Below are 24,254 nucleotides of genomic sequence, written 5' to 3' on the forward strand. Positions count from 1 at the left end.
GAGCCTCCCTCTATTTCTTAAAACTTAATATAAATGGAGGAGAAGCTTCAGCCTTTACATCAGAACTAAAGCCTTGGTCGCCCTTTACTGGGGGGGTTGCCCTGAAGATGTTGGCTCCACCCTCTGCTGTTCTGGGAGACTACCTTGTTTGTTCTCAGGCTGATTTAATGGATGTTTTTGTTGGTTACTTTCTGAATGTGTGGGCGGAGGAAGTGAAACACCTTTTTATTTACATCAGCACTACCGACAGGAACTGTTTAATTAAAGAGATAAACATCAGATGAAATAAACTCATCCAGGCCCCTAATTGTTCTGGTCCTAATAAATAAGAACACTGAGTCCATTATGAGCACACTGACCCCAATAAACTTCATCACCATCATCATCATCATCATCAGGTGAAGCTGTGGATCAGCTGGGAGGGTAGAGGGGAGAGGTAACTCCTCAGACATGAGGAGAGGAGGGAAGGACATTGAGACCTTCTCTACATATTCAACATTTTCAGTCCATCCAAAGATGAACCAGACTTTGATGCTCAGAGGGATCTTCAGGATTTCAACAGACATCCTCTTTAGACCTTCGTCCAACGTCGCTGACCAGCAGAAAAATACTCTTCAGTCGGTTTGCAGAGAAACCACGAGGCTGCGCTTCATGATTAGAACCAAGGAGCCAGGATGAAACCAAGCAAGAGAAGCCTCCCCAGTGTGACTAGCCAGTTTTGTGACGTTTTCCTTCCTGCACAATGGAAGACATCGCAGACGTCAGATTACTGAAGGACAATGAAACAACTTTGGTTTCAGATGACGGCGAAGCGTCGTTCCAGTTCAGCGAGCTTCAGCTCTGATTCCTAACAGGGAGGAGGGGGCACAGAGGGCCAGGGGAGGAAGGGGGTGTCTGGGAATGTTTAAAGCTCACTTTTAATCCACAGAGAGGCAAGACAGAGAGGGATGGAGCATTATATGCTACACTACACAGAGGTCAGCACATGGCTGCAGGGCTGTGATGGAGGGAGAGGGAGGATGGAGGGAGGAGACAGATGACAAACTGTCAGGTGTGGAGGGACGATGAATGTATGAATGTTGGATGCAGTTGATGCAGTAAAACATCATCACACTGTGTGTCTGTGAGTGTGTGTGTTCTTCATTTAATGTCTCCTCTCCTCAGTGTGACACTGCAGCTGAGGGCATCTTTTGCTGAGTCGCCATTTGGTCCCCCTACGAGTCAGAAGAGAAACCGCCCCCCGGGTTCCACAACCTCCTACTGGGATCAAAGGAATGCCATTAGCGGGGCCGAGGGACAGTGGGGCGCGTCGCCTTCTAGTGGTTATGGAGTAGAACTGTAACCATCCATTAAAAACGTTCATCCTGGAGTACCGTATTCAAAATGGCCCAAAAATTTTAATATCATAAGGTAATAAGAAAGAAAATCTGCAAAGCCTCAATTTTGAATATTTGAAGCATTTTTGCAACAGCTTGTGCTCAGCTTTATATTAAAAAGGAAGATGAATGAGGGTTTGGATGGGGAAAAACATCTGATTGGGATGTTTCACATGTCATTGTTTAGCATATTCCTCTCAGCGAACTTGCATGCTGTCCTACCTCAGCAGCTTCTCCTAACGTTGCTATAGCAACCAGTATATTGCAGTGGAAAAGGAACCATCTGAAGCTTCGGACTTTCTAGACCTGCTTGTGGACCTGCTGGTCTTCACATGCACCACCAAATCCAGCCCACCAAAACCATCTGCTTTGTTGTCCACCTGTGTGCTTCCATGTGGACATCCTGGAGTTGTTCATGGGGGTGTTGGAGAGGTTGAACTTCCTCAAACCCACAGCGATCCTGCAGAGGAGGATCCATCACAGACAGAACCCGAACAATCATTGACTCCCACTATGTTGAAGATGTAAAACTGCAGTTTGGACTATGGGTGTATCAGCACGACATCCCCCTCCCCTCCCCCATCACAAACACAAAGCATCACTTTTTTTTTCTTTCTATCCAGAAAGTTTTAAAAAGATCTCCTGTTAAAAAGGTGCTAATTGGAGTCTCGGTTGGATCAAAGGAAATGTTGGGTATAAAAAAAGCTGGTGGCTGTCATCGCCATGGCTACCTGCAGCAGTTGGCTTTAATTACCACAGTAATTACAGCTCTTAACGTTTTCCACATCTACACATCTCTGGCACATGTTTCTCCTGCAAAGTGAGTGTGACACCCTGTTCTGTCACACTGATTAAATCTGCTGGGGGGGGGGGGCGGAACCACACTCACAATTAGATCAGAACCCTGTGCTGTCTTTCTCCTCCAGTCGTTTAGTCTGAACAGTCAAAAAGTTCCCAGAATGGAGAAATGAGTGTAGATCCAACAGTGACATTGGACAGATGTTTGCTTTGATCCAGTGATCAGGGTATGTCCTCTCCTCTCCTACCTATTCTCTCCTCTACCTGTCCTCCCCCCTCTCCTCTCTCTCTACCCAGCCAGACATCAGCAGGAGAGTCCCCCTACATGAGCCTGGTCCTGCTCAAGGTTTCTTCCTGTTAAAGGAGAGTTTTTCCTTGCCACTGTTACTTGTCTGGGGTTAGGCCCTGGGATTATGTAAAGCTCCTTGAAACAATTTTGATAGTGAAAGATGCTATATAAATAAAGATTGATTGATTGATTTTATTTGATAGTGCAGCAGCTTCATTTGCCCCCCATTGTAACAATGACTGGTTTCCAGGTGTGTGTGTGTCTCTCTCTCACTCAGTCACTCACACACACGCACAAATGCACGTCTCACAGCCAGCCATTGGAGCAGAAGTCCCTCCTCAGCTGCTGGGTCTCAGCCTCTGTGAGTGGCTGCAGAGGAGATCGACAGGCGCCGCCGTGGAAACCAAACCACTCCATTGCCTGCTTGAGGGCAGGCACTCCCAACTTTCTGGTCACCTAGCAACACAGCACTGCAGTCAGAGCGGTTTCGCAGCTTTATCAATAAGAGCAGGCGTGATTACAGGTGATCAATGTTGGTTCTTTGTCATTTGACACAAACTGTTGCTTTATTTTCAATTCCAAAAAAGTTGATATTGAAATAATAAGTGTTTCTTTGTTCTCTTCTGTATTTTAGTTGGCAAGGGATGTCATCACGGTGGACGAGAACTGGGTGATGTAGTCCAGGTGTGATAAACCTGTGTGAGCGGAGGATCAAAGTCCTCGGTGCAGCAGATGCTACTCACGGCCGCGTTGGGTTCGATGAGGCGTTGCTGCAGGGCTCTGGCTTCCTCCAAACGACCTGACACACACAGATGCTCCAGCTCACACACCTCCCGGCCCAGAACATTAGCCAGGGCACACACCCCACCAACAGCACCTGAATATGCAGGCGACAGTGTAAAACCACGTGAAAAACTCATTGCGCAACATATATTCACAGACTTGACCCTCTGACCTTCTGCCCCACCACAGCTCTTTGCTAAGCTAAATGCTAATGCAAGCTTGATGTCAAACAAAGGAGCACCCTGATGTTTGTGTAACCTGCTCAGGTTGTCATCAGGAGTTTTCAGGGTTTTGGCACGTGGATGAACTCTCAGAGTTTGTGATCAGCTGATGACCCGTGAGGTCGCTGGACATCTAGACAACCACGAGCGTGGTTTCACTACTGATCTCCAATACAGGCATCCATGGTGGGCGTTTCTGCCCACAGCCTCCGTCGTGGCCCCGGCATTGTAGTCTCTGCAGATTTTGCCTGCAGTTTGTTTCACTGACCTGACGGCGCTTATGTCTAGCAGCATCTTGATAGTCTTGAAACTGCGGACAATCATGGACAGTCCCTCCCACCCCCTCCATAACACAGTGAACAAACTGAGAAGCAGCTTCAGCAGCAGACTCCTGCAGCCTCGCTGCTCTAAGGAACGGTACAGGAAGTCATTCCTGCCGTCCGCTATCAGACTGTATAACTCATCCTAACCCAGCCAATAACAATAACTGTGTAATGTTCATGTTGTAATTTTATTTCTATTTTATTCTATATTTATGTATATATGCTTATAATATGTATATATTATAATATGTATATACTATATATATATATATATATATATATATATGCTTATAATATATGCTGTATATATGCTTATAACGTTCTAATCCTATCTGTATTTATTTATTCTGTTGCTACTATAATTCAATTTCCCCACGGGGGATGAATAAAGTACATCTTAATCTTAATCTTATATGGCTCTGCCTCCTCCCTCTTCTCCACAAACCAGTAGGAAAAGTTATGGCTGCTTCAATTTATTTCTGTCCATTTAATCTGCTCAGGAATAAAACTGGTGCTGATGGGTGGCCATCGGTCCAATTAGATTTAAATTTGGACACGTAGCCGCCGCCATTCCAGGAGGCCACATTTCTAATCTTAATCTCAGGCTCACACTAAAAGTCCAGAGATTTAGTTATGAATATGTCAAAAATGTAAATGTATAACACAAAAGAACAGAATTTAGTGCTGAGGTCCATGTGAGCAGAACGTTTCCCTGCACCTGTGATAGGATGTTGTGACCTCCTTTGGCCACTCCCCCAAACCACCAAAATCAGTCACCAAGAACCTGGTTCAGGCAGGAAGTTTCAGGTTATCAAAGTGATGCCCAGGCAGCGGTTCAGGTTTTTTCACAGGAACAGAACAGGAAAACCATGCATCAGGAACACATTTAAGGATTCTTACCAACGCTATAGGCCGCCATGAGGAATCCCGCTGAGCCCGCCAACACCTGGAAATCCTGTGTCTTGGTTTTGTGAACAATCAGGCCGATCTGTGTGATCTGAGGAAGAGAAGAAGCAGAGAGAAGGTCTGACTGTCATCCTCCCTCCTGGCTGTCAATGCTAATATTGGTCTTTTTTTCTTTTCTTTTTTTTTTAAAATCCCAGGAGGCTCGGTTAGGAGGGACAAAGCCAACATCTCACAACGTAAACAAATCGCTCAAACGGAGGAGAATCTTCACACGATGCCAGATTTTGGAGGAGGGGACAGCCGAAGATCCCGAACAGGAGAGAAAAAAGAAGTCCCAAGTGAGGAAAAAGGATGAATTGACTTCAAAACAGGAGAGGGGATTCATGAATAATGGATGAGCCCACCCCCTTTTTTATTTTGCCTCTTAATTCTCTTGTCAATCCAGATATGGAGAAGAGAATCCAAATAAACCTGAGAGGTTCAAAGGGAGATTTAACACCAGTCCACAGGGAGAAGCTGCAGCCTTGGCTTCTTCAACACAGAGGAGTTATTTTTAAACTGCCGGGTGTCACTCAGACACCCCCACCCAAACACACCCTCAAACCTGGAGGACTATAATTGATCAGTCACATAATCAGGTTATCGGCACTCCTGCTGGTCACCTAAAAGCTCCAGAACCCTACAGTCCAGGATTCCCCAGTGTGAAAATAAAAGTGAGAGTCACAGAAGAATGATGGAAAAACACTTTACTTTTTCCTCTTCGAGTGTTGTTAGTGTGTTGAGCCACATTCATCAGGCAATACCCTAGGTCACTCCGTTTCAGAGTCTCATCAGAGGATATAAAACCAGCAATCGAGCCCCGATGTTAATAAAAGCAGAACCAAACTTGTACCTGCTGGTTGTCTTTAGACTGCAGAGAGTCATTAAGGAACAAAAATGGATTTGCTGCATTATTTTAGTGCAGATTACGTCTGTCTTCTCTGGTTATCTCTGGCTTCTCTGGAAATCAGTCTGGGAAACTTGAAATTGGTCGAAAATATCAGTATTACAACATTTTAATGAATGCATGCTCGAGGGAAACACGTTCAGAGGACCACTTCTTCACAGAAATGGGTTCAAAGGTTCATTTTCTGCATCAACAGTGACACCTGGCGGCATGCTGGCGTTATAACCGCTGTCTCGTATTCCCTCATCATTTGTACCATTAATCTACTCACACACGATAACGGCTACATCCTCAATTAATTTTCAGTTTCAGGTCTGGTTACACAATCAGGCAGCAGCTACAAACAGCAGGAAAAAGGATTTTCCATTTGACCGCTCAGCTCATCCGAGAAGCTGCAGAACAACCCCCTGATAAAACCTGTGATTTTCATCCCCGTGACTCCGTTTTAAGTCTATTCCAGCCAGACTCACATTCATGGCTGTTGTGATAAAGTTTTGAACCATCTTTCAGCAACTTTCCCATGTCCCTGAAATTGACCCCTCACCCCTTGTTTTCTTTGTTTGGCCTCTGCCCGCCCACAGTCGAGCGGGGCTGCTCTGCTCTTCGACTACGCCCACGTTTACGTCTCTCCGCCGGTGGACAAACGTGTTATTTCCTAAATCAGAAATCCATTTGCAACTTGTCTCACTTCCTCCCACACAGATTAAAGGTGTTCCAGTTCAGCAAGTTGCTGAGTTTTTGCTTCTTCAACGGCTTTTTTGAAACCAGTCTGACACTGTTTGAGTCACCACACCAGTCATTCAACCAGTCACTCACTGGTTAAGTCACCACACAGGTCAACCAGTCCCTCACTGGTTGTGTCATGTGGTTTTTGATGAGCATCTCTTACGTCTCCTCCGCTGTCCTTCAGGCCCAGGATGTTGGGGTGCTCAGACAGCCCCATCACAGCGTCCAGTGGCAGCTCCAGACCCGTGTTAGCCGGTACGCTGTACAGGACCACTGGCACAGGGCTGTTGTCCGCCACCTGTGCGTGAGACACAAGTGAGTCAGACTGGTCCACCTTCACATTTCCACTGATGCTCCTTGATAAAGTCAAATACCAGTCAAGCCTGGACCAGCCTAATGGTACGAATGTTGCTGCAACTGTTGCATGTCACACAGGTGTGACACACCTGCCATACTGTGTACAAATGTGCGGCTGTGCCTGACCCACCTTGGTGAAGTGCTGCACCAGAGCTGGACTGTTCATCTTTCCCTTGTAGAAGCAGGGTGTGACCACCAGTACGGCGTCGGCGCCAGCAGAAGCCATCTTCTGTGTGAGCTGGATGGTGGCTTTAGTGGCTGCACACAGGACAGAGACAGGCGCCACGTTAGTGTTCATCTCTGAGTGAGCTCAGGTTCTAAAGACCAGCTCGTGTTTGAAAGAACAGGAGAGCAGCCTCACAAGGTCTCATCACTTCTTTCCCTTTTAACTGCAGCCTAACCAGCCTCGACCCTCAATTACACACAGACTGAGGGAAGGATGAGAGAGGCGCGTCAGATGAAACCTTGGAATTTAAAGTCCTCTTGAGGAACCTGATTAATATCTAACAGTAAATATATACTGACTGAAAGATGTGCACAGGTTTTCTGTCATCTGTGAAAGGATGACTTCCTTTCTTCTCTCTCAGCACATAAAGAAACACATTCTGAGGACTGATAAACTGACCACACCCCCAGCTTTAGTGCAACAAACTTCAAACATGTTTTTATTTCCACTAAACATTTGATGTTGGGATTAAAGCTGGACGTCCTCCTGGCCTGAGATATCCATTTAAAATACTGTTCTGCTCTTTCTCACACACAAACACACAGACCTACATTCACAACCTGATCCGGCCATCAGTAGTTTGTCCGCAGGCAGCGAGCGCCTGACTGCCTTCACCACCTCCACCCGCTCCTCCTCTGTCAGGAACGGGTACTCTCCATTCGAGCCCTGAACCACCAAACCTGCAGCGGGGAAGACTTTGGTTTCTGCTCCCTTCTGTGTCCAACTCACATCAGAATTTCACTTTAATACAACTTTTATTTAGTTTCTGCACAGAACAAGAGAGACAGATAAAAATAAATACATTCTTGGTTTTATTCATTTCGATATTCTCTCAGCTGTTTGTTGCAAATATAAATTTTGTTCTTAAAATACACGAAGAACAGTAACATTAAGACAATATTGAAGAAATTTCCAGTCAAAAAGGTGGTATCATTATTATTAATTAGAAAAAATATAGTATAAATCGTCTTGTACTTATTTCTGTAAGAGTAATATTGTGCTTGTGGCTGAGTCTGTGTCTACATTAACCAGTAACGAACTGGTGACACTGAGACAGGGGACCAGCAGTGCTGTACCAACCAGGCGCCGCTAGGTGGCGGAAAAGAACTTGAGTCCGCTGTTAATATTTTTTCTTCGTGTGATTCCTAAAGCTCCGCTGAGCTACACGTACCACGTGGTCTGCTTTCACGCACACTTTGGACGTTTGTGATGATTGAGTTTTATTGCAGGTGGGGCGGTGTCGGAACTCACCTCGGAATGGAATCTTTGCGTATTTCTGCAGGTTTTCCTCCAGTTTCTGGAAGTCCACATCTTCCTGAGGGGTAAACGGGGTGGCAATCGGCGGATAGATCCCCCTCAGGTCCAAACGGGCAGCGGCTGCGTGGTTCCGGGTCTGTTTCCAGGCCGGACTGAGGCCTTCGGACAGTAAGACGCTCACAGCTCTCCATGACCGGCTGAGCAACATCGTGAAGCGGTTGTACTCGTTGCGCAACTCCCAATAAAAGCTCCCAGTTAATGAATAACTGCCCTCTTAACCGACCCGACCATGAAGATTCACATCAGAAACACGCCTGATTGGACCGGTCGGTCACGTGGTTAGGTTTTCTGACCATGTGAATTTCACCATCCTGCATGAAATATAATTAAATAGAAAACGTCAAGTTGAACTTTAGTGCTGATTGAGTTACTGAATGATAAGCAGGCAGGAAAAGTAAACAAAGCTCTAAAGACGGTTTCAGTGTCTAGTTTAGTCACTCTGTCTTAACGTGAAAAGCTGTTTAGTAGCAACCATTTAACAATGCTACTACAGCTTTTCACGAAATGTGAAAAGGAAGAACTGATTTCATTTTGGGGGTCATCCGGAAGAAATCCTGGATTCTGGATCACTTTGAAATTTTGTTAACATTGTGGTAAATGGGGCCAAAAATTTTGTTTCTCAATATCTCGGTTAATTATTGACCAAACCCCATGAAATTTGACTCAAGGATGGACAATGGGGTCCTCTATCATGGCTAACTGTATGTTTTTATGGTCAAGGAATCTAAATATGTAGTCAAAGTATATGTGGGACTAATATTTATGATGGAAATCACAATATCCCAGGAATTGTTGCGCTTGGCGGAGGTCGGCGCTCTCCGAGTGCTTTCTTCTTGTTATTATTATTGTTTTTTTCTTTCTTTCTTTTCATTTATTTTCTTGATTATCTTGTTGTATTGCAGTTTTTGTGAGTAGAGGCCTCGAACAGGCCCTTATGGGTCTCTTGCCTCAACTCTGCACCTCTTTTTTTTATTGTTTTGTATGATGATGTAAACATATTTTACTTGTTTGTCATTTTATTCTATTTTTTTTGGGTGATTTTATATGCATGTGTGCTAAATAAATAATTCAAATTCAAATGCAGCAATCATGAGACTTAGTAACACAGTGGTTATAGACTTTTTTTTCGTCTTTTTTTTGCAGAAAGGTTCCCCACCCCTGAAAAACTGCTTGTTTAAAAGATTATTGGCTGTTGTCAGAAAGTGCTTTGCATTTAAATTACCGTTTTATAGTACTTGTTTTCAATACCTTATATATATTTAACACTATAAAATAAAAAACGTCATATTTTATACATATCTCCAAGGGATTCGGTGCAAATCTGATTTGTCTACTGGACAAATCAGACAAAGGAGGGTTAGGGTTAGGAGGACAAAGCAGATTTTATCAAGGTTAATTTGAGATCCTTTAAAGTTCCAGATCAAATCAGGCCTCCGTTAGCCTTTACAACACTGCTATCTCGTGGAGAAATTAGAAATTACAGGGGCGCTGGTGCCCCTTCTCCGGGTCCTACCTTTGTACTCCTCCCAAACACATTAATTTGGGGTAAACCTGTGACTTTTCTTTGTCACTATATGTTAACCGACGTGTGCAGGTTATGAGATTGGGAGTCTGCCGACAGTTCACAGATGACATGTAGTACGTGGGTGAAAAGGTGACTGTGGTCATTGCCATCTAGTGGACAGGTGGAGAATGTCCAAGGTAGTTACGTCAGGAACTTTCATTTTTCTTATTAAATGGGTCAGGGCCAGCAGTCAGGGGTCGTGGACCTGTGACACAGCAAATAAATGTTTTTCATTTTTGTTGAAATATTTTAAATCAAAGATTAGAATGGTGATTTTGTTTCTGACATTCGAGTTAATCTAGTCTTTTTATTCCACATTATCTCCTAATGTTCTCCATTTGGGCACAAATGTTTTTACACAATCAGGGTTACTATGGCAAAAGAACAGATGCTCAAAAATGCATCAAATTCAACATGATTCATCAAAGAAATGACAAACTGCAGGATCATTACAGATAGCTGTAGGTTATTTTTAGAACGTTACATCATATCTCCCCCTCTCTCTCCTCCCTCTCACCTTCTCCCCCTCCTCTCTCTCTTCTCTCCTTCCTCCCTCTCTTCTGTCCTTCCTACCTCTCTCTTCTCCCCCTCTCCTCTCTCCTTCCTCCCTCTCTCCTCGTCTCTCTTCTCTTTTCTTCCTCCCTCTCTCCTTCCTCCCTCTCTCCTCTCCTCTCTCCTTCCCCCTCTCTCCTCTCCTCTCTATCAACGCCTTTATCATCGCTGAATCGTTTTGGGTCCCTCCTTCTCCCACATCGGCCGGAACCACGCAGAACCACGTGACCCAGGAACCCTGGGCTGAGCCTCACACGCATCATGGCTGCGGAGGACGGGACCGCGCGGAGCGGGTGTGCATCGTTTCTATGCCGCCTGCTGCTGCCGCTCCTGACCGCCTGCACCCTGCTGCCCGCTCCGGCTCTCGGCTTGCTGGGCTTCCGGCCGGAGGAGACCGGGGCGGAGCTGTCCGTGGAGAACGGGGTGCTGAAAGCCGCGGAGGGGACGCGCTTCATGCTGCGGGTTTACTACTCCACCTCTACGAAGAAGTTGAACCGCACCGCGGGGACTCGCGCCAACAACGCCGCGCCCTGGATCGCATTCATCGAAGAGCCAGCTCCCGGGAGAGAGGGGCAAGTTCACCCCAAACGGAACATGTGCGTGGACAAGAACGCCAGGACGTCCGACATCGAGGTTTTAGGCTCGTTCAAGTCCGCATCCAGTCAGAATTCGGTGTTGGTGGAGTTTCTGGCCAAGAACCTGCGGAGGGGAGAGAAGATAAAGTACTACTCCATGTGCGCCTTCGACGGCTCCAAATGGGAACACTTCCGGACGCGGGATTTCTGGGTGGCCGTGGCGGAGCAACCGGCTGTCCCGGAGCTGTGGCTGCAGGTTCTGGTCTCGGTTCTGCTGCTCGGGCTGTCGGCTCTGTTCAGCGGGCTGAACCTGAGCCTGCTGGCGCTGGACCCGGTGGAGCTGCAGGTGCTGCAGAACAGTGGCACCGACAAGGAGCAAAAGTACGCGCGTAAAATTGAGTCTGTGCGCCGGCACGGAAACTACGTCCTGTGTACTTTACTGCTGGGAACTGCCATCATCAACGCGTCGCTGGCGGTGTGGATGTGCCAGATCCTGGGAATGACCTGGCTGTCCACGGCCATCTGCGCCTTCGGCATCTTCTTCATAGGGGAGATCCTCCCGCACTCTGTGGCGTCCCGTCACGGCCTGGCCATCGCTGCCAAAACCATCTGGGTGACGCGTCTCCTAATGGTGTTGTCCTTTCCAATCTCTTACCCAATCAGTAAGCTGTTGGATCTGATCCTCAATCAAGAAATCTCCAATTTCTACACCAGAGAGAAACTCCTGGAGATGCTGCGGGTGACTGATCCTTACCACGACCTAGTCAAAGAGGAGCTCAACATCATCCAGGGCGCATTGGAGCTGCGCACCAAGACCGTGGAGGATGTCCTGACGCCGCTCACAGACTGCTTCATGCTGGCCGCGGACGCCGTGCTGGACTTTAACACTATGACGGAGATCATGCAGAGCGGATACACGAGGATTCCCGTGTTCGAGATTGAGCGCTCCAACATTGTGGACATCCTGTTCGTCAAGGACCTCGCCTTTGTGGACCCCGACGACTGCACCCCTCTCAAGACCATCACGCAGTTCTACAAACACCCACTGCACTGCGTCTTCAGCGACACCAAACTGGACGCCATGCTGGAGGAGTTCAAGAAAGGTGTGTGTGAGTGTGAGAGAGAGAGAGAGAGAGAGAGAGAGAGAGAGAGAGAGAGAGACCGCAACCAAACTTTATATTAGATATCTAAATGTTATGCTGAAATTCTTCTGATAAAAAATAACCCATTCATCCCAGTAGAACCAGTCTGTTTATCCTATCTGTCCGAGTTTAGCCCGTTAATTTACTCTCCTTTGAGCCAGTGCAATTTTTCTGAATTTGTAACCACTTTTCTGGCTCCAGTTTTCTTTAATGGAAACAGCAGTTTTTATCAGTTATTGGTCTGAAACCAGTGACAGAAGCCTTCGTCAGCCCCTCATCATTGTCACATGATCATTTTCAGACCTGCTGCTGAACAACAAGCTGCCTGTAGCTCTGAGGTGAGGGTGGCTTGTCCAGCCAATCACCGGCCTCCCTACTGACTCCGCCTCTGCTGTGTTTGATTCTGCAGCATCAGCAGGTTCGTTCAGGGTCGGAGCAGCAAGACAGAGTGAGGAGGACACCTTGAAACAGGAAACTGACATAACCAAGAAATACAATTATCACAAAAACCAAACAAGACAGGTGAACATGGTGATGGAACAAGAAGCTGGAGACAGTTTCCAAAAACCTGTGTGGAATGACCTCTGCTGACCAGTGCAGCAGAAAGAGGCTCTGCCCCTCTGCAGAGGATCGCCGCTCAGAAATATTATAAGGGTCATAACAAGGAGGAAGAATTCAGGTTTATCAACAGCTTAAACATCACTGCAGCTTTAAAACAGCCAAACATTAGAAATTAGAAGAGTTTGAGATGAATCCTTCTGAAACAGAGATGGAGGAGACAACAGATGGAGCTGAATATTTAAGAAGCTGCTGATGGACAGAGGAGGAGAATGAGGGGAGGAAAAGAGGGAGAGGAGAGTGGGAGGAGAGGGGAGAAAGAGGAGAGAGAGAGGAGGTGGAGGAAGAGGAGAGGGATAGAGGGGGAGGAGAGAAGGAGGGGAGAGAGAGGAGAGGAGTATGATAACAGCAGGGGCTATATATTTTCAAGCTCTCTCCCCAGCGATTTCAGAACTGAAGAAGCCTTCTGGATAGAAGGCGAAACGTCTTCAAGAGAAGAAACCCAGTCCAGTTGACAGAGAAAACTACCTTGGATAACAGCATTGCACCATCGATGTTTATCTGGCAGAAATAGAAAAACATTTACTTTTAAACTGATATCATGAGGAGACGAGTGAGAAGAAACTGCTGCAGAGTAACCAGAGGAAAAGGAGTGTTAGCCGCACTCCTCCTCCAGCCTGTTTTGTATGGATCACTGACCTATTTAAAGTGAATGCAACTCTGTGTGTGTGTGTGTGTGTGTGTGTGTGTGTGTGTGTGTGTGTGTGTGTGTGTGTGTTGGGCAGGAAGTTGAAAGATTCTGAGTGAGCCTGTTGGCTTGGAGCCAGCCTATTGAGGACTTACAAAAGAGGACTTACTCTTTTCTTTCTGTGGGTGTTTTCCTACACATGTGAGGTCCTGGCTCAGTGATTTCACCATGTTTTTGGTTCCAACATTTAAGAGTTCTAACGACTCCTGAGAACTTACGTTACATTGAGCCTAAAGGTTTTGGGGAGGATGTTTTGGGCTTGTAATCATTGCAGGTTCCAGCCATTCTAAGATGAACCATTGATTTAAGGTGTTTGACCTGATTGGACTCTCCCTCTGCAGGTAAATCTCACCTGGCCATTGTGCAGCGGGTGAACAACGAGGGCGAAGGCGACCCCTTCTATGAGGTGATGGGCCTCGTCACGCTGGAGGACGTCATCGAGGAGATCATCAAGTCAGAGATCCTGGATGAGACAGACCTGTACAGTAAGCACGTGCACCACACAAACGCACAGGGCCAACACCGCCTGAAGGTGCTGACTCTGCTGATGTGCATGTGTCTGACCCATCAGCTGATAATCGGTCAAAGCGGCGCGTTTCTCACCATGAACGGAAGCTGCAGGACTTCTCCATCTTCAAAGTGTCTGAGAATGAGATGAAGGTGAAGATCTCCCCTCAGCTTCTGCTGGCTACACACCGCTTCCTCTCCACAGGTAATGCATGGTCTTTACCTCACTATATCAGCGCAGATGAGGGTGGATCTAATCAGGACTTCCTGTTTACTGACAGGAAGTGATGCTCCATGCACACGCATATACATGCACACTCTGGAGTAACAATAAAAGAGCTCCTATAAGCACTTCACAATGCTAATGGGAGTTGTGGAGATAATGGAAGCTTCTCTGAGTGTCTCTCCTCCCTCCAGCAGAGGTGGAACCATTCAAACCTTCTTATATCTCTGAGAAGATCCTGCTGAGGCTGATCAAACATCCCAGTGTTGTCCAGGAGCTCAAGTTCGATGAGAAGAACAAGCGAGCACAGCAGCACTTCCTGTTCCAACGGAACAAGCCTGTGGAACACTTCATCCTGGTGCTGCAGGTAGCTGCCTTCGTACCACCTCACTGGCATTGGCTCAGGTCTGACGTGACCTTTGACCTCTTCAGGGTCGCGTGGAGGTGGAGTTTGGTAAAGAGGCCCTGAAGTTTGAAAACGGAGCTTTCTCCTACTTTGGTGTACCTGCCATCATGCCAACAGGTATACACAGACACACAGAGATACACACACATAAACACACACACTGAGTCTGTGTCCTCTATAGTCCAGAATTCCCCCAGCGGGTGGGAACGTGGCGAGTCTGTGCCATATGGTGGAAGTGTGGGTCAGCTGAATGGAGGCGGGAACCTTTACCTGCCAGATTACTCCGTCCGACAGCTGACGCCTCTGCAGATCATCAAGGTGGGAACATTTGCAATGATCCCACCAACACTTACATTCTCAAGTACCCACAATGCTATGTGTGCCAGATCACCCGGAGTCACTACCAGAACGCTGTCACAGCCACACGGATGGACACCTCTCCACAGACACCTGATGTGGACGCCCATCTGACGGGAGGAAACAGGCTGAGTCCCGAGACCGCAGACACCTCGGCAGGCTCCCGTCACACCACCACCCTGGCGCCCCCACCCAGAGAGCCCAGCCGGCCCAGCTCAGCTCGGAGCAGACCGCAGCAGTCCTGCGTTGCCCACAGCACCTCGCTGCTCAACGAGAAGAACCGCATCGTCCGTGAGTATCTTCAGACCAAACAGGAAGTGATATCACAGAGCAGCCTTTTTTTCCTCCTCCTCTTCTACCATGTTAAGAGGAAGCAGCAGGTTTTATGTTGTTTTTGTTGGGTGCAGGCAGCAAGTCTGATGGCCAGAAGAGCCCCAGTGATTCAGTGTTCCTGGGGATGGACCAGATTCCTTACAGCCGAGAGGATGGGCCGGAGACCAGTACGACCACAGCACAGACCAGAACTATATCACCAAAACCATCACTGTTTAACCTCTCTGTCTATGACCCTCCCCCCCCTCTGTCTCCCTCTCTCTCCCCCTCTGTCTCCCACCCTCCCTCTCCCCCTCTCTCTTTCAGACTCCGCCTCTGTTGCCATGGAATCAGACAGGTCTCCCTTCATCAGCACTTTGTCCCTGAATGGCTCAGAGGACACACTCAGCAAAAAAGTTCTGCTTAAACTCAGTCAGTTTCTCTCTCTCTCTTGCTCTCTGTCTCTGTCTCTCTCTCTCACACACACACACACACACACAAACACACACACACGAACACACATTTCATAAAATGCCTCTTGAACTGACACGTTTTAAAAAAAATGATCTACAGAACTCTGCAGATAAATGTAGAGCGCAGAACTACAGCAGAGTGTGATGGAACCACAATAAGAATCTGATCTAAAGTTTCTCCTCAGGCTACAAGAAGAGGAAAAAGTCCCATGATGGAGAGAAAACCCCAGAGATTTCAGAGAAGCCACTGGTGAAAACCTAGCAGAGTCTGTGTGTGCGCGTGTGTGTGTGTGTGTGTGTGTGTGTGCGTGCGTGCGTGTGTGTGTGCACGTATGTGTGGAGTCAAACACCCAGATGGGTCTTCAGGCAGTGAGGACAAATGAAGTTATCAGAGTTTTATCTGAATACTCTATTGTGAGGAACATACAGAAGATGGAAGATACCATTTTATCTGTGTGTGTGTGTCTGTGTGTGTCTGTGTGTGTGTGTGTGTGTGCGTGTGTGTGTGTTTGAAACTAGCTTCTGTTCTGTCCTTTTATTTCCTTGCTGGTGCAACAGAATGTTCACAGGTGGAGCCCTGATGAAGTTAGATGGACCAAAGTGGGACACTGTGACCAGTGTGACTTCCTGGTGACCTGGTCCTGGTCCTGGTGACATGGTCCTGGTCCCTATTAGGTGGTCTCTGTGTGTGGCCTCGCCTTATTATCCATTATTGTCTGTTCTATTCATCGTTTGGTGAAATGTATAAATAGAACAGTTCCAACATGAGCTTCATCTTTTGTTTTCATTTGGTGATTTCTTTGATATTTACCTTTGCTGATGTTGTAAATTGTTTTTTGTCCTATGATTTGGAGCTGAGGAGACTCAGATCTGCATGTTTACATATTAAGTCCTTATTCCAGTTGCGGTTTTGGCCTAGTTGGATCTCAGATTTAGCTGAATTCAGCTCTCTAGGCCTCAAAGCTGCTCACACAGGATGTAACCAGATGTTTCTGCTGCTGCTGCATCAATCTGAATGTAGGTTTTAGCTTATTTAATGTTTTTATGAAGCCTTAATGACAGAAGACAGAAGGGATATTTTATCTCAAGAACTTATTAAGGAACACAAATGTTAGTGTTTCATAATATATTTGAAATAAATGATTAAGTCTTTTTATATTGATGGTCAAACCTCAGATTTATCACTTAATCTTTGTTTCTGGGAAACTTGTTTAGTTTTTACTGTAGTTGGATTTCTGTTTTCTCAATTAATCCATAATTCAGGTCTCCAGTGGCTATGACACAGACATGTTTATAAATTAACCCTGAATAATACTTAACCAATAACAGTTTGGAAATTGGACCAGTTGTTGATGAACTGGTACAAATTCCAAACATTTTAAATAAAAAGTGGTAAACTTGTCTTTTTCAGTGTAATGTTGTTTGTAAAACAAAATGAAGGTTGTGATTATAATGCCTTTCATCACCTCGGTTTGTGTCATTAAACTTAGTAACGATCAATGATGGTGTAACATGACTGCGCCTTTAATCCTCTCTGGAGTTGGATTGGATGGTTTTAACAAACAAAAGGACATCACATTTCTGCTCAGCTGTGTGGTTGGATCCTTGCAGGAGCAGGAGGTGATGAATGACCAGGATGTGAAGAATGACTGAGGAAGATGAGGGAATGAGGGAGGAGGAGGGGGAAAGCAGGGAGAGGAGCAGGGGAAGGATGAGGGAATGGAGGAGGAGGAAGAGAAAAAGAATGGGAAAGATGAAGAGGAGGGTGTGATGGAAACAAAACCTGCTGAGTCATACTGCTGCACTGTATCATAGCCAATCAGCATCTATCACAGGTCAAAGGTTATTTCTGCAACATCGTGTATGAACGATTGAGTTAAACTTTCCTCTAGGTTTTGTCCCTGCAGAAGAGCACAGGTCCTCTCCAGTTTGTCAGGTTGAACGGATCAGAGGGTCTAACTTCTGCAGGACCAGCTGACAAGAACAATAAACAACTTGCAGATGGTGCTCGTTTTCTTTCAGACGTTCTCATCGTTTCTCGACACAAAAATGGTGACGATGCATTCCTCAATGAAAGGAATGAAAGCTGAGTAAGTAGAACATCTCTTCAGGACAGCCCAGCCTCATCTGTATCTCCTTGTCCAGGCTTTTGTTCGTATATCTGAAGGTCTTCTCAGTGAAGCAGACGTCTTCAGCCTGGAATTGAAGACTAGGTGGGATGTGGAGTTTGCATTAAATGCTGTCAACGATCTTCTGGACAAACATCTGCACTAAGAGTTTGTCTTGATCCAACTTGGAGTATTTCTTCTGTTCGATCTTGTCTATGGAGGAAGCCTCTGCATCACCTTCCAGGATGGCCAGTTCCACCCTCCTGCTCAATCTGGGGGCCATGCTGTTCACCCACCAGTTCATTAGAACGTTGAAGATCCAGTTTTTGAATCTGATGTAGGTGGACATAATGGGATTCATCTGTAACGTCGTGCCGTTGCACCTCTCTTCATGTCCACTCTGGATCTCAGTTCTGACCACATCTGTGAGCTGTGAGCAGGTTAGTCCAGCAGCAAAGTGCTGCTGGACTAACCTGCACATCCAAGCTCTGGCCAGGCAGTTATCAAAAACAGTTTGAGCTTCTCTATCACGTTTTGTGAGCAGTCTCTACAGATGGATCGAGTGATGTCCTCATAGCTGAAGGTTCTTGAGAAGTTTTGAATATCATCCCCTCCACATCTGCGTCAGCAAAATCCTCCACTAAAGGACAAATGATGTTCCTCGCCTCTTTGGAGGTGGTTTTCTTCACTCTCTCAAAGGGTTTCTCTGAAGGTGACTTCTGTGCATCATCACCTGATAGCAACCCAGCAGAATATCGAAAATGTTTGCTGGTAGGTTTCTTAAACATTGTGCAGGCATAGTAAACAATGGCATTCAGCCTACTGGAAGAGATGATCTTTGGACCAGATCTGAAACTTCCTGCCACCTCCTCAGTCAGGTCTGAAAAAATGCTCATGTTTTTATCTCCTACTTGGAGTCCCATAGAGCTTCTGAAATGCTGTGGTTGAGAGAATCTTCCTGAAAGGACACATTGCCTCCCTCACATAATATCAGCTCCAGAATCAGCTTGACCAGCAGGATATTTGGGACAACATCGGGAGCTCCGGATCTCGGGAGTCCATCTGGGTCTGTTTCAGGCTCCCAAGAAAGTTCTCCCTCAGGGCCAGAGTTCTACTGAGGAGTGTCTGTTGGGTGAGTCCTGGTTTCTTTTCCAGAAGAAACATGTGTCTTTTTGTGCTTCCTGGTTTATTTCTCCTGTACCTGACGTTTAGTTAAAAAGAAAAAAAAAACCATATCAAAGCCAAGTGATCTGCTGCTGCCTGAGGTGAAGTGCATTATGGGATACATGAGTCCACATGAGACGGGCTGAAATGCCAGGTTTGACAAGCGCACAAGAACTCAAGTACAGACAAATGACAAGCTTTAATGTGCAAAACATGAGCAGTTCATAGAGAAAACACTCACATATACACATCCTCTGTGTCAGTGTGAATGTGTGATACACATGCACATGGACAGATGCTGCACAAACACAGCAGAAACACATGATGGCAGGGAAACCTCCCCTGAAGTTTGAGCTCCAGTAGCTTTATTTCAACATAAAATGACTGATTGTGTGCATGTTCATGTGTGTGGTCCTGAGGTATCTCAGCAGTTTGCTCAGTGACAGAAACAGAATCAGACGCCAGCATCTTCTGAAGGACAGCTATAGTAAAATGGCTGAAATGATTCAAGTTTGAGCAAAACGTTTTGTTTTGAACTTCAGTTACAGTCAGATGTTGAATTTAATAAAACCTTAAATGTTGTAGGACAGACAAAACACTTTAACAGCGAAGCGGGACATTTGTGCTGAACTATTTCAGACGTTCAGGTGTGAAGCTCTGTTGACATGACAACTTCAGCTTTGACCATGCAGATGTTGAACTAATCCAAGGTCACGATCAGCGGTGGGGGCAGGGCTTTACTGGACCTTGGTAACCGCCTCGTGGATGGACTGAGCGACATAGTCGATGTTTTGGGATGTCAAGCCGCACATGTTGATGCGTCCACTGGCCATCAGGTAGATGTGCTTCTCTTTGATCATGTACGCCACCTGCTGGGCTGTGAGACACACGACAGGAATATGTCAAACCTGCATCTGTCACCATGGACACCGACATCAAGATAACAACAGGTTAATGTTGTTGACCTCCAGACACTAGCAGTACCTACTGACTGCAGGCAGCTGGACATAATATAGCCCCACAGCTCAAATGAAACCATAAACGTTCTCTTAAGAACTTCCCTTCCAACACAGTGACATTGACAGTGATGGTGACTGGACAACACCAGCCTGAGTCTGAGGTGGTCACTCACGGTTCAGGCCTGTGAAGCTGAACATGCCAATCTGCTGGGTGATGTGGTCCCAGGTGCCTGGGGTGCCCAGTTCCTGCAGTTTGGCCTTCAGCTGATCCCTCATCAACAGAACACGGTCGGCCATGGTCTTCACGTTGTCCTTCCTGTGGAGAGGAGGAAACAGGAGTGATGCTTCTGCACCGTCAGAGCCTCCTGGAGTCTCGGGTTCAGCCCGTACCATTCAGCAAAGAGCTCGGGAGAATTGAGTGTCTTGCTGACGATGCGTGCTCCCTGCGAAGGTGGGTTGGACCAAGTTGTCCTAACGATCTTCTCCATCTGGGACAGGATGCGGGTCAGGTTCTCGTTGTCATGGGCAACCACAGTCAGGCTCCCAACTCTCTCATCTGACCACAAAGACAGGAGGGGCAATTACTTTCCTGCCCCTCGAGGCTGTTTCTCTACCAGACGTACTCACTGTAAAGCCCAAAGTTCTTGGAGAAGGATTGAGCCACAAACAGCTCAAAGCCCTCAGAGACAAAGTAACGGATTGCCCAGGCATCTTTATCCAGGCTGCCGGAGGCAAAGCCCTGGTAAGCCGAGTCGAAGAACACAAAGAGTTTCCTCCTCTGAAGTCAGGAAACGTGAGTAAGCAAAAGTTCAGACTGTGGAACAGCTGCAGATTTGGCTTCTGGAAGAACCTGAGGTACCTTCATGACCTCTGCGATCTTCTTCCACTCCTCCTCAGTTGGGTCAGTACCAGTGGGGTTGTGTGCACATGCGTGGAGGACAAAGATGGAGTGTTCTGAAGCTTTCTGTAGAGAAGATAAACATCAGATGATGAATGTCAACACCCATAAACTAAAGATGTGCATCTTCATCACTACCATCACCATCCCAACCACCCACTGCTTCATGAACCATCATACAGGACGTAAATCTGATGCACCTCCAGGTCATCCAGGAGCCCACTGATGTCCAGACCCCTTTTAGCAGCATCCCAGTAGTGATAAGGGCGGATATCTTTAAAACCAGCATCAGCGAACACACCGTTGTGGTTTTCTGAGAGGAAGAGGAAGATTCAGTTAAAGCACCTTCGGGCTGACAGAAATGTTATTTTCCTTTACTGACCCCAGGTGGGTGCCGACACATAGACGGGGGTTGTCATGTTGTTGACACCATTGTACCAGCGCCGCAGAAACTCTGCCCCCATCCTCAATGCTCCAGTCCCGCCCAAAGACTGGACCCCTCCCACCTGAGAGAGAACCCGTGGGAGAACATGAAGACCTTTGCTTGCAAACATGAAATTTGTATGACAAGAAAAGCAGATCTACACAATCGTGATAACCTCTTTACCCGGCTCTCCTTGATGGCGGGGTTGTCGTCTCCCAGGGCAACCTTGGCAGCAGCGGAGCGGAACTCTGGCAGGCCAAGGATGGGAAGGTACTCGTGGTTCAGGCTGCAGTCCTCCACAATCAGCTGCTCCACCTTTTTCACTACCGGTAGCACCCAAGGCTGGCAGTCATCGGTACGGTAAGCTAGAAGGGACAAAAAGCAACGATAACAGATTCATGAGGAGGGTCAACAGTAACATGTCACATATTAGTTTAATCACACAAGCTCGTTGCGCAGGTTTAATTCCAGTTAATAATTCCACTGATATTGTGATTATCTGCTGGTGTCTCCACACCTGTGTTTAATCCCTGAACACGTCCCCCTGCTGCTGCTCAGGGGTGTCAGATATCAGGCCGTTAGTCAGCCAGGTGCCGCCAGAGGGATTCGAGCATGGTCACGTCCATGTTTGAGTCAGTCAGTCAGTCCTAAATGACCTGAGCACGATTAAATGACATGCGATCATGTGAAAGAGGTCATTTAGACGGACACGAGCACATTTCTCTCTGGAACATTAGAGAACCTCTCAGAATGTGTCTGGAACCAAAGCATTGAGGGCATGGCTCTTCTTCTCTTGATGCGTGTGTGAACATGCTAAAGCCGGACTACTTGGATACATACTTCTACACAGTATTATGACCTCTGCTATCACACTTGTCCTTAGGACATATTACTCATTACATAAAAAATGATTCTAACTGCAGTTCGTGAGTGAAGAAAATCATGTGTGGATTAAATAATAGCTACAAATGAATAATGCAATAAGATATTAAGTCAGCAGCTGTTTGGTTCAACAGTTAAAAGCAGCACATGATGCGTTCACGGACCGAGTTAGCCAAACCGCTGCTCTTTAAGTTCCGTCCTCTCAGACCCTCTAAATCGGATTAAAATGGTGAAATGTGAAAAAGTCACAAGAAAACTTTTCTGTGGCTGAGCTGCAGAGGGAGGGTGGAGGGCCGTCATGGAGCTCAAGCGAACTGTTATTTAGCATGTTAGCTCCGTCGCTATTGAAGGTCAAACCAAAGAGCTGCTAATGTAGCATGTAGCACAACTACAGTTACAGACAGGCAGCGAGCTAGCTTAGCATTAGTCTTAGCGGGTAGCCCCTCTCTACCTTACCTCCAACTCCCAGGTTCACCTTCTGCGGGTGGTCGTCCTCCCGGAAATCAGCCGTCAGCTTGAAGACTGCGACCGGCGGCGCCTGAGGGACATCGCTGAAAATGGACATGACGGAGGCGGATGATCCCCGGACAGCTGAAGGACGTTCGGGTGGAGGTGTTGCTAGTGTCGGCTTATGAGACAGACGCCTGGACCGGCCGGGATCACCTTCACTGGGACCGCTCAGAACGACTGATAGGCAGCCAACAGCAAGCTACCGGAGGGGTGGAGCCAATGTGCGCGAGCTGCCAGGCGACGACGACAACAACTGACTGATCCCACAAACTGTATTAGTCTTTTTTACATTAGCGGGTTTTGTAGTTCGATAATAACACAAAACATTTCACAGACTTTTCAGACTATTTTAATTCAGACCCAAATTTTAAAAAGATCTGTTGCATCTCTTATTTCATGATGACATCATGTTTGTGCAGTCCCGACTGGTTTTATGTGAGAGTATCCACTGTATCCGACTGTGATTAATCACCGCGTTTAATAATGAAATACTGAGTTGAGTAGTATGTATGAAATAGTGACATTCTCTGGCAGCCCTCGTCTATGTACAGAAGCAGTGAGACTCCACAGGGAGGCACTGCACTCCCACAGATAAGATCAGTAAAAGAGTCAATAACAAAGTCAACAAAAGAAAAATGATAAAAAAGATAAAGATGATATTTGTAGCTGGAACGTTACAGTCGGGGCTGTATATGAGTATGCAGTGAAAAACAGTTGAACAATTAGAATTTGTGTTGTAACACAACTTGGGTGTTTTATCACACACACAAACACACAGACACAAACACACACACACACACACACACAGTCCTCCTCTTTCCACAGAACCATCAACAGTTTTGGATTTCAAAGGGATGTCCAGGTTGATGTTCTATGAAGATGATTGAGTCAATTTGTCCACATGATGGACGTTTTGTGCATCCAAGGCTACAGAGAGAGGGGTGTGTATTCTGGATGAATGTGATAATTGCGACCCTTCACCACACACGCACATGCACACAACCAACAAGCTCTTACACACACCAATGCAGGAATGTTCTGACATGAAACCAACACAGCTCATTTTCATCTTCAAGATCAGAAGTCAACCATCTGGGATCTGACTGGGTTCACTGGTCATTATATACTATTGAAATCATCTTTATTGAAACTAAACTGGAACCTGTGTGTTTGATGATCAACCTCTCTAATAAACCCTTCCATCTTCACTAATGAAGTCAAACAGATGTGCTTCGTGTGTGTCGCTCTGAGATATGATAAACTGCACACTTCTGGAGGTTCTTAAGTAGACTACTTGAGTTTCCAGCAGGACTTAAGCGCCTGGTTCTGCTTTACTGCAGCAGGAAGCTGAATGTGTGGAGTGGCGGCGCTGTGCTGAGCTCACACACACTGGTGTGTGTTAATCCCACATCATCCAGACTGTCTCAATCTGGATCACATTCATTCATTTTCCTCTTAATGATAAATTGAAGTCTCAAGAAGAGGGAGAAGAAGAATCAGCATCCAGCTTAGGGAACATCATGTGCCCTGCAGCATCCAGCAAACAAGGCAACAATTGCGGCTGTTAGCCTCATGCTAAGCTTGCATGGAAAACACATGTGTGCTGACTCCACAGGCCAGCCTA

The 24,254-nt window shown here is 46.5% G+C and overlaps 3 protein-coding genes and 1 long non-coding RNA gene across 8 annotated transcripts; 1 reads left to right on the forward strand and 3 right to left on the reverse strand.

The window, feature by feature from the left end:
• Positions 1-212: 212 nt before the first annotated feature.
• LOC115253272 (uncharacterized) lies at positions 213-2,530 on the reverse strand. The gene is made up of 2 exons (XR_003891566.1): positions 1,599-2,530; positions 213-735 (listed from the first exon to the last, which is right to left on the reverse strand). It is a non-coding gene; the product is annotated as an uncharacterized lncRNA (long non-coding RNA).
• A 105-nt stretch (positions 2,531-2,635) lies between these two features.
• Positions 2,636-8,522, reverse strand: hoga1 (4-hydroxy-2-oxoglutarate aldolase 1). Of its 3 annotated transcripts, none has more exons than XM_029850753.1 (7): positions 8,203-8,512; positions 7,503-7,675; positions 6,856-6,983; positions 6,532-6,666; positions 4,691-4,787; positions 3,207-3,340; positions 2,636-2,919 (listed from the first exon to the last, which is right to left on the reverse strand). In XM_029850753.1, exons 1-7 carry the CDS (start codon positions 8,397-8,399, stop codon positions 2,770-2,772), a joined length of 1,014 nt encoding a protein of 337 aa, XP_029706613.1. In that variant the 5' UTR covers positions 8,400-8,512; the 3' UTR covers positions 2,636-2,769. The 3 variants fall into 3 exon arrangements, with proteins under 3 accessions (XP_029706613.1, XP_003972275.1, XP_029706615.1); XM_003972226.3 differs by having other exon boundaries at positions 7,503-7,631; positions 8,203-8,510; XM_029850755.1 differs by lacking the exon at positions 2,636-2,919 and having other exon boundaries at positions 3,202-3,340; positions 6,459-6,666; positions 8,203-8,522.
• A 1,873-nt stretch (positions 8,523-10,395) lies between these two features.
• LOC101077684 (metal transporter CNNM1) lies at positions 10,396-17,185 on the forward strand. Of its 3 annotated transcripts, XM_029851398.1 has the most exons (10): positions 10,399-12,062; positions 13,749-13,892; positions 13,979-14,119; positions 14,335-14,504; positions 14,570-14,660; positions 14,725-14,861; positions 14,930-15,191; positions 15,308-15,400; positions 15,540-15,644; positions 15,871-17,185. In XM_029851398.1, the coding sequence occupies exons 1-10, from the start codon at positions 10,646-10,648 to the stop codon at positions 15,945-15,947; spliced, it is 2,637 nt and encodes an 878-aa protein (XP_029707258.1). In that variant the 5' UTR covers positions 10,399-10,645; the 3' UTR covers positions 15,948-17,185. The 3 variants fall into 3 exon arrangements, with proteins under 3 accessions (XP_029707259.1, XP_029707258.1, XP_029707257.1); XM_029851399.1 differs by having other exon boundaries at positions 10,396-12,062; positions 14,990-15,191; positions 15,540-17,185; XM_029851397.1 differs by having other exon boundaries at positions 15,540-17,185.
• A 1,952-nt stretch (positions 17,186-19,137) lies between these two features.
• Positions 19,138-22,825, reverse strand: LOC101072642 (aspartate aminotransferase, cytoplasmic-like). Its single transcript, XM_003972192.3, has 9 exons — positions 22,577-22,825; positions 21,422-21,603; positions 21,197-21,320; positions 21,015-21,127; positions 20,776-20,880; positions 20,544-20,694; positions 20,307-20,472; positions 20,090-20,232; positions 19,138-19,834 (listed from the first exon to the last, which is right to left on the reverse strand). Exons 1-9 carry the CDS (start codon positions 22,683-22,685, stop codon positions 19,695-19,697), a joined length of 1,233 nt encoding a protein of 410 aa, XP_003972241.1. The 5' UTR covers positions 22,686-22,825; the 3' UTR covers positions 19,138-19,694.
• Positions 22,826-24,254: the final 1,429 nt, after the last annotated feature.

The sequence above is a fragment of the Takifugu rubripes genome, chromosome 17 (assembly GCF_901000725.2).
Source record: "Takifugu rubripes chromosome 17, fTakRub1.2, whole genome shotgun sequence".
In the NCBI taxonomy this organism is placed as follows: Eukaryota; Metazoa; Chordata; class Actinopteri; order Tetraodontiformes; family Tetraodontidae; genus Takifugu; species Takifugu rubripes.

Excerpts from the sequence above, each read along its gene's own strand:
- LOC101072642 (XM_003972192.3), bottom strand. The coding sequence starts at position 22,685 with ATGTCCATTTTCAGCGATGTCCCTCAGGCGCCGCCGGTCGCAGTCTTC. Across the intron at positions 21,604-22,576 it reads GGTGAACCTGGGAGTTGGAG|CTTACCGTACCGATGACTGC; the intron begins GTAAGGTAGAGA and ends TGTCCCTTCTAG. Across the intron at positions 20,233-20,306 it reads CCCGAGCTCTTTGCTGAATG|GAAGGACAACGTGAAGACCA; the intron begins GTACGGGCTGAA and ends TCCTCTCCACAG.
- LOC101077684 (XM_029851397.1), top strand. The coding sequence starts at position 10,646 with ATGGCTGCGGAGGACGGGACCGCGCGGAGCGGGTGTGCATCGTTTCTA. Across the intron at positions 14,505-14,569 it reads ACTTCATCCTGGTGCTGCAG|GGTCGCGTGGAGGTGGAGTT; the intron begins GTAGCTGCCTTC and ends TGACCTCTTCAG. Across the intron at positions 15,192-15,307 it reads CGAGAAGAACCGCATCGTCC|GCAGCAAGTCTGATGGCCAG; the intron begins GTGAGTATCTTC and ends TGTTGGGTGCAG.
- hoga1 (XM_029850753.1), bottom strand. The coding sequence starts at position 8,399 with ATGGAGAGCTGTGAGCGTCTTACTGTCCGAAGGCCTCAGTCCGGCCTG. Across the intron at positions 6,984-7,502 it reads GGCCGGATCAGGTTGTGAAT|CCACTAAAGCCACCATCCAG; the intron begins GTAGGTCTGTGT and ends TCCTGTGTGCAG. Across the intron at positions 2,920-3,206 it reads TCATCGAACCCAACGCGGCC|GTGACCAGAAAGTTGGGAGT; the intron begins GTGAGTAGCATC and ends CTGTGTTGCTAG.